Source organism: Phascolarctos cinereus, unplaced genomic scaffold (genome assembly GCF_003287225.1).
Source record: "Phascolarctos cinereus isolate Bilbo 61053 unplaced genomic scaffold, phaCin_HiC Scaffold_4;HRSCAF=312, whole genome shotgun sequence".
In the NCBI taxonomy this organism is placed as follows: Eukaryota; Metazoa; Chordata; class Mammalia; order Diprotodontia; family Phascolarctidae; genus Phascolarctos; species Phascolarctos cinereus.
Window position 1 is genome coordinate 729,529,408 of NW_027555847.1, and position 7,335 is coordinate 729,536,742.

General features: G+C 52.1%; 1 protein-coding gene and 1 pseudogene across 1 annotated transcript; one reads left to right on the top strand and one right to left on the bottom strand.

The window, feature by feature from the left end:
* Nucleotides 1–1,085: 1,085 nt before the first annotated feature.
* MIF (macrophage migration inhibitory factor) lies at nucleotides 1,086–2,270 on the bottom strand. Its single transcript, XM_020977677.2, is given in 4 exon segments — nucleotides 1,086–1,273; nucleotides 1,671–1,747; nucleotides 1,749–1,844; nucleotides 2,032–2,270. Coding segments are annotated over 4 exon segments (348 nt in total). The 5' UTR covers nucleotides 2,140–2,270; the 3' UTR covers nucleotides 1,086–1,206.
* Nucleotides 2,271–5,884: 3,614 nt separating this feature from the next.
* On the top strand, nucleotides 5,885–6,120 carry LOC144456630 (small ribosomal subunit protein uS14 pseudogene; annotated as a pseudogene).
* Nucleotides 6,121–7,335: the final 1,215 nt, after the last annotated feature.

The following is a 7,335-nucleotide window of genomic DNA, read 5'->3' on the forward strand; positions in this document are numbered from 1 at the left end:
CCCCCCTCCCAGGTAACCCTTTGGCTGCTGCCTTTTCCATGGACCTTAAGTCTCTCAAGGGCAGGGGCTGCCCTTTGTCTGGTCTCTGTTGCCCCAGAATACTTACACTTCGGTCTGCCTACTTATTAATATTCCTGATGGTCAAACGACCAGGTGACTGGCCATCCTGATCCTGCCCCACTGCGTGGTCCCAGGCTAGGGCCCAAGCTGGTTTCCCCAGCTCTAAGTGGCTGGGAGATGGGCCTCCCTGCCTCTTAGGGTGCTAGAGGCCAGCCTCCATTACTAACCCAAGTTTGGCCCCCTCTCTGAGGATCTAAGCGGCAAGCTTCACCGAAAACAGGCCCTTCTCCTGGAAGGACCAGAGGCAGGAACCTGGGCCTCCTCACAGGCCCGAGCTGGGGAGAGGCTGGAGTGGAGGACAGGAGGCCTAGAGGTTTGCAAACTCTCCCTACCCCCTCAGTTGTGCATGACCAGTTAGAAGTTGGGTAAGGGTCCAGAGCAAAGGTTGGCAGGCCCAGTGGCCAGTCTCTAGCCCCAGGCCACCCAGGCCTTCCATGCATGCCTTTACCTTGAGGGACTAAGGGGCAATCTGGGGCTCCTTCCCAGGCAGGCAATGGCAGATGTAGCTCAGATACCCTGGTCCTTGAAGGGGTCACACAATGGCTAAAATGGGCCTCTCAGGGACCAGCCTCTGGTCCAACCTCTCCAGGGGGTCTGGGAGCTGAGCAGAAGGCCACAGCAATGTGCCCACCCCCCAGATCCCAAGGCCAGGACTCCAGGTTCTAACCATCCTGGAGACCACCCACCTTTCTAGGTACATTCCAGCTCATCCCCCTCCTCCAAACCCGGCAAGTCCCCCTGATGAGGTGGGCAGAGGGCCTGCCTCTGGGAAGAGCTAGCCCCTGGCGTTTGGGACTGGGCAGCAGCAGCCTTGGGAGGGGCTGAGCCTTCTGGCAGCAGTCTGGCCATGCTGCCGCCTCTGAGCACAGCTGGGGGGAAATGGAGGTACCCCCCTGCCCCCCTCAGACCCCAGCAGCATGGCTGCAGGCAAGGATGTAGGGGGGGTACCCCTCAACACACCAACAGACACCTAAAAGCATTTTATTGTTTCTCAACTAGACAAGAACCAGGCAGTGAGTGACCAGACAGCAAAGGGACCTAGCTTGGGAGCCTGGGCCAGGACAGGAGCACACACAGCAGGGGAGCTCAGGCAAAGGTGGACCCATTCCAGCCCACATTGGCTGCGTTCATGTCGTAGTAATTGATGTAGATCCTGGCGGGAAAAAAGGAGGTGCTTAGGCCTTGAGGTGACCCCTGTGTGCCCCTCCCCACCTTGGGGACCTACCTCTCGGTCCCAAGGCCCTAGAATTCCCCTATCCCCTGGCAGCATCTTCCCCTCCCCCCATCCCCTGGGCAGTGTCTCCCCTCCCCCCAACACCTCCAGGCCCAGAGTCCTTCCCCTCTCCACCCCCACCCCGGGGCCTCCAGCTAGCTTAAAGTTTAAGCTGGAGAGAAGGCCCCGAACCAAAAGGCCAGGCTGGGGGCAAGAGTCTGCGGTCATTCCGCCCAGTACATCCCCCCCCACATCACAAAGGAGGAAACTGAGGCCTAGAGAGGGGGCACTGGGTGCCCCGGTGGAGCCTGGCCCCCTCTGCCCCTCCCCATCTCACCTGTCCCCGGGAATTTTGAGGTGCTTGGTGAGCAGGCCACAGAGCTGCTGGCTGTATGCCTTGTTCTGGGGCCCGCCCGATCTTGCCGATGCTATGAAGGCTGCAGAGGGCGCACGGGTCCGTGGAGCCCCCAAAAGCCATCAGCTGGTCGGCCGAGATGTGCACGGCGATGTACTGCGTGGGGAGGGTGGGGAGCGTTCACAGGGGGGCCTGAGGAGGAGCCGCCACCGCCCGACCCGCCCCGGGCCCCTAAACCCTGCCGGGCCCCGTCTCCGCCATCCCGGCCTCCATGGGCCCCCTCGCCGACATCCCGGCTTCCGGGCTCCCCCCCACCCACTCCCGCCATCCCGGCCCCCCCAACCTGGGCCGGCTTGCCCGTGGCCTTGGCCAGCTGCGTCGTGAGCTCGCTCAGCAGGGAGTCGGGCACCGCGGAGCGCGGCACATTGGTCTGCACCACGAACATCGGCATCTTGGCTGCGGCTCCGGCGGGCGGCGGCACGGGGAGGAGTGAGCGGGGCTGGGATAAGCCGAATGAGCCTCTGCACTTCCGCACCCACTAAGCGCCCCGACGGACCACGCGCGGAGGGGGCGGGGCGCCGCGGCCCACGTGACTCCCAGAGGCCCGCGTGGTGGCGGGGGGCCGGCCCAGGAGGTGGGGTCTTGTCTGGACTCCGGAACTCCGCCTCCGTGCGTGTCTGCCCGCTAGCAGCCGGGTGCACCAGCCCCTCCCCGCCGCCCTGCCCACCCCCTTACCCTCTAACTTTCTCTCCCCCAACCCCGCCTCTCCTGGTTCTCCTCCTCTCCCTCGGCTCTGGATCTTCTTTGTCTCCTCCTCTGGACCCTCCTCCAGACCAGGCCCTCTCGCCATGGGCATCCCCCAGGGCTCTGTTCTGGGCCCTCTGCCCTTCTCCCTCTGTCCCACTGCTGTCTCCCATGGATTGAATGACCTTCTCTATGCTGATGATTCTCAAATCTACCTGTCATGGCCTGACCTCTTTGCTGACCTCCAGACATCTCCAAGTGGACATTAGTTCAGTGGACATCTGAAACTAGACATGTTCAAAACAGAACTTGACCTTTCTCCCCCAGCCCTCCCTGCCTCCTACCTTCGCTATCACTGTCCTCCCTGGCCCCCAGGCTCCCAGTTTGGGGGTCATCCTAAAATCCTCACTATTTCTTATTCCAGATCCAATGTGGTGCCAAAGCCTGTCCATTTCACCTCTGTAGCATCTCTGGTCCATTTCACCTCTGCTGCACCTCTGGTCCATTTCATCTCTGCTGTGCATCTCTGGTCCATTTCACCTCTGCTACATCTCTGGTCCATTTCACTTCTGCAGCATCTCTAATCCATTTCATCTTTGCAATAACACTTGTCAATTACTCCCCCTCCTCTGAGGGTGGAGGGGGTGTACTGCCTGCCTCAGTCTCTTCCTGCTCCAGCCCATCCTCCATTCAGCCACCAAAGTGGTTTTTCTAAAACACAGATCTGACCATGTCATCCCCTACTCTATAATCTCCATTAGCTCCCTAGGAGGCAAATATAAAATCCTCTCCCATCCAGTGACCCCCAAAGCCTCCAACTCTCAGCATTCTCTCTGGCTGCCCCCCATGCCTGGAATGCTCTCCCTCTGCTCCAACTACTGACCTCCCTGACTATGTCCCAACTAAAATCCTACCTCCTACAGGAAGCCTTCCCTAGCCCCCAATTCCAGGGCCTTCCCTCTGTTAGTGAGTTCCTATTTATCTTATGTATAGCTTGTCTTGTATCCCCCAATAAATTATAAACTCATTCTCATCAATACAATGATCCAAGACACTCCCAAAAGACTAATGATGAAGCATACTATCCACCTCCAGAGAAAGAACTTGATACTGAATGAATACAGACTGAAGCAGGCTACTGTGCACTGTCTTTCATTCTTTTTCTTTTATTTGAGTCTTCTTACATAAAATTACTAATACAGAAATGTTTTACATAATTGTATATATAAAACCTATATCTGATTGCTTACCATCTTAGGGAAGGGAGAGGGGAGGAGGGAGGGATAGAATTTGGAACTCAAAAGTTAAAAAAAAAATGCCAAAAAATTTTAATATGTAATTGGGGGGGGTATGTTTTTTAATTATAAGCTCCATAAGCTCTTTTGCCTCTTCTTGTATCCCTAGTGCTTAGCACTGTCCCTGCTGCCTAGTAGGCGCTTGTGAGAGATGAACTCTCAGAAGTGAAGCCTCCTCAAAGGGTCAATAATTCCTGATTATTACTTTCAAAATCCTCCCCCACTCAGACCCTATTTTTAAGCACTTAACAGAAAAAAAGAAGCCCTGCCCCACCCCCAACCTGAGCCATTTGCCCTTGGCTTCCCACCTCTTTCCTTGTCTTTGAATTTCAAGCCTGGAATGTAAGCCCCACCTCCCAGTTAAGGGAGGAAGAAACTTTTGAGCTTAGAATGTAAGCCCCAGCTCCCAGTTAGAATATAAGCCCACTCCCAGTTAAGGGGGTAAGGGATAGTGGTGGGTGGAGATTTTGCGTGGTGGGCAGACATTTGCTTTTATAAGGCGGCCCCTGTTACTGGTCTCTTTCTCTCTCCACGTGTATTGAAGTAGCAGACAGCCATCTCTCGAGATTGTAATAAAGGTAACCTTTGCTTTCTACCTTGTGAAGTCTCTGAGTTTAATTTGGGTTAGGGTTGCTGTCCCACACATGCTTAATAAAGGTTTATTGAATAGAATTGAAACAGCATAAATTGGAGATCATCAGTAGAGGGAAGGGCCAGCCTCAAGGGCTTCCCATGTGTGCCCCAGGAAGATGATCACTGAGGGGTTGGGCTTCCAGGCTTCATCCAGCCCTGTTACCTAGTTTGTCTCCCAGTCAGTACCTATGAAGTAATTCCCAGGTCTCTGCCCAGCTCTCACCCCACTCTCTGAGAGCCCCTCCCCCTAGCCGCCATGGGACTCTTTGAGGGATGCCCAGAGACATCCCCCATCCTCCCGGGCACAGCCAGCTCATTACCTCTCCCCTCCGTGCCCTGCTCTTTGAACCTTCCTGTTGGCCAGCTCACTCTCAGCCCCAGCTCCTCACTCTCACCACATCTAATCATGGAAGGGCCCTGGCCCTTCCACCCTCAGCATCCGGCCCATCAGCTTTCTTTGCCGAGGCAGGCAGCCCCCCACCCCACTTCAGCACCTTATCACCTCTGGCCCAGATCATTGCAATATCACCTTATCAGTGGCCTTGACCGAGTCTCCTCACCCCTATTCCTCCTCCAGACAGCTGACAACATTATCTGGCTCAACTCTGGCATTGGGGGAGGGCTGAAAGGCCAGCATCCTTTTAATTCAGGCCTGGCCATGGGATGAGACAGATTGATGCCAAGTGCTGTTATGAGTTTTTAAGCACTGATCGATCAAAGATTTCCTTTGCTCTCACACAGCAGGGCCAGGGGCCAGGGTCCCCCTGTCCAGTATGGAGAATGTCAGGTCCTCAGGGTAGGAAGGGTGAAATCACAACTAGACCAGAGTCAATGAGAAGAATAATCAGAGCCCATTATGCACAGTTAGTGGTACAGTAACAAAATCCAAACTAGTGGAAGACCAGAGAGATCCTAAGTCACTGAGTCTCAGAAAAGAAACTTGATCTGGCTGTAAGGGAGGCACCAAAGAAAGTACCCTGGCCAGAGTGTCACAGACTTCTAGCTAACTTCTTAACAAGTGAGTGCACGCACATGTTTTGCACGACTGCATGTGTCTAATCTACATCAAATTGCTTGCCTTCTCAAGGAGGAGAAAGGGGAGGAAGGGAGAGAATTTGGAACTCAAAATTTAAAAACTGAATATCAAAAATTCATTTTACTTATAATTGGGAAAATACAAAAAGTTTCAAATACCCATGCTTTGCAAGTTATTCTCAAAAACTGAGAAAGCAGCACCCTACCAGAATCCTCTTATGAGACAAATATTTCCCTAATACCTAAATCAGGGAAAGCTAAAACACAGAAAGAAAACCCTAGGCTAATATCACCAATAAACGTTGACTCAAAAATTTAAACAAAATCCTATCAAACAGACTACAGGGATTTATCCAAGAAATCCTTCATTAGGTCAAGTAGACTTTGTAACCGAGGCTGCAAGGATGGTTCAACATTAGAAAAACAATCAACATAATCTTATTAAAATTTGAAACATCGCTTTTGTCTCCCGTCTTTGCTGGTGGCACCATGGGTCATCAGCAGCTCTACTGGAGCCACCTTCGAAAATTCAGCCAGGGGTCTCGGTTGTGCTGCATGTGTTTGAACTGGCATGGCCTGATCCGTAAGTACAGCCTGAACATGTGCTGCCAGTGCTTCCGACCGTACGCAAAGGACATCGGCTTCATCAAGTTGGACTAAGTTATATTTGTGAATCTCGCTTCAGTGATTATGCTGAGCATCAGTGACTACAATTTTACTGCACCCTGGACAGCCTAAAGATGGATCATTTTGTACATGCTATGCCCATTTGCATATATAATTTAAAAAGGTCATCCTCAGAAAAAAATAAAATAAAATAAAATTCGAAACATCCCAAACCACATGAGGCAGAAAAAGCCTCTGACAAAATATAACACTTTCATGCTAAAAACCTTACAAAATATATGCTTAGAGAGACTTTTTTAAGATCTCCTAACAAACAGCTTTCTAAAGCCAAACTCTCTCATGGCATGCAGTGGGAATATACTAGAACCTTTTCCAGTAAATGTGGAGTTGAAGCAAAGATGGTCCTCTCCCACTATTATCTGATATCATCCTTGAAAGGCTAGCAACAGCCCTGAGACAAGAGACAGAAATTAAAGGTGTAAGAGACAGGTAAAGAGGAGATAAAACCATCCCTATTGGCTGATGATATGACAGCTTAAATTCCAGGAAATCAGCAGAGGTACTAATTGAGACAATTAAGAGCTTCAGCAAAGTATCAGACTCCAAAATAGATCCTCAAAAATCAACCGCATTTCTATGTAACAATAACAAAATCCAAGAAGCAGTCATAGAAAGGGAACTCCCATTTCAAGTCACACAAAAATGCACCATTATCAGACAGCTTCATCAGTTCATACAGACATAGGAGCCCCAGAGCCAGGCTGCTCTATCACCTCCCACCTGCCCCTCCTGGGCCTGAGTGGGGGGCGTTTCTCCCCTAATGCTGTGGCTGGAGCCCCCACTAGTGCTGTCCCTCTCACTGCTGGGCGCCCTAGCTCCATCACTTAGCTTTCACAAAGCAATATTTACTTCTAAGATCCAAACATTCCTGCTTAGCTCCTGGGGGCAGTACATTCCCCCCCACCCCCTCAGTCTCTGGGGTGAGTGGGCTCAGGTTTGGCAAGGCTTCTGACAGCACTGTTGATCCCCCTAACTTCATACCAAATGTAGCATTAATGCTGGACGAGTGTTCCTCATCTCAGCCACCTCATCACATCCAGGCTGGGCTGGCTGGACCAAAGAATCCCAGAACCTCGAAGACTCGCTCTCTTGATCTTTGGACTCTCACAAGGTCAGAGACTCCAACTCCATCTAAATGGACAGAAGGAACACTGAAGTCAGCAAAGAACTGAAATCTGGCCTCCTCAGAGGGACAAGGCCCAAGGCTCTCCCTTATAGCACTGCCTCTCACCAGACTGTGAAGGAGGCATTCA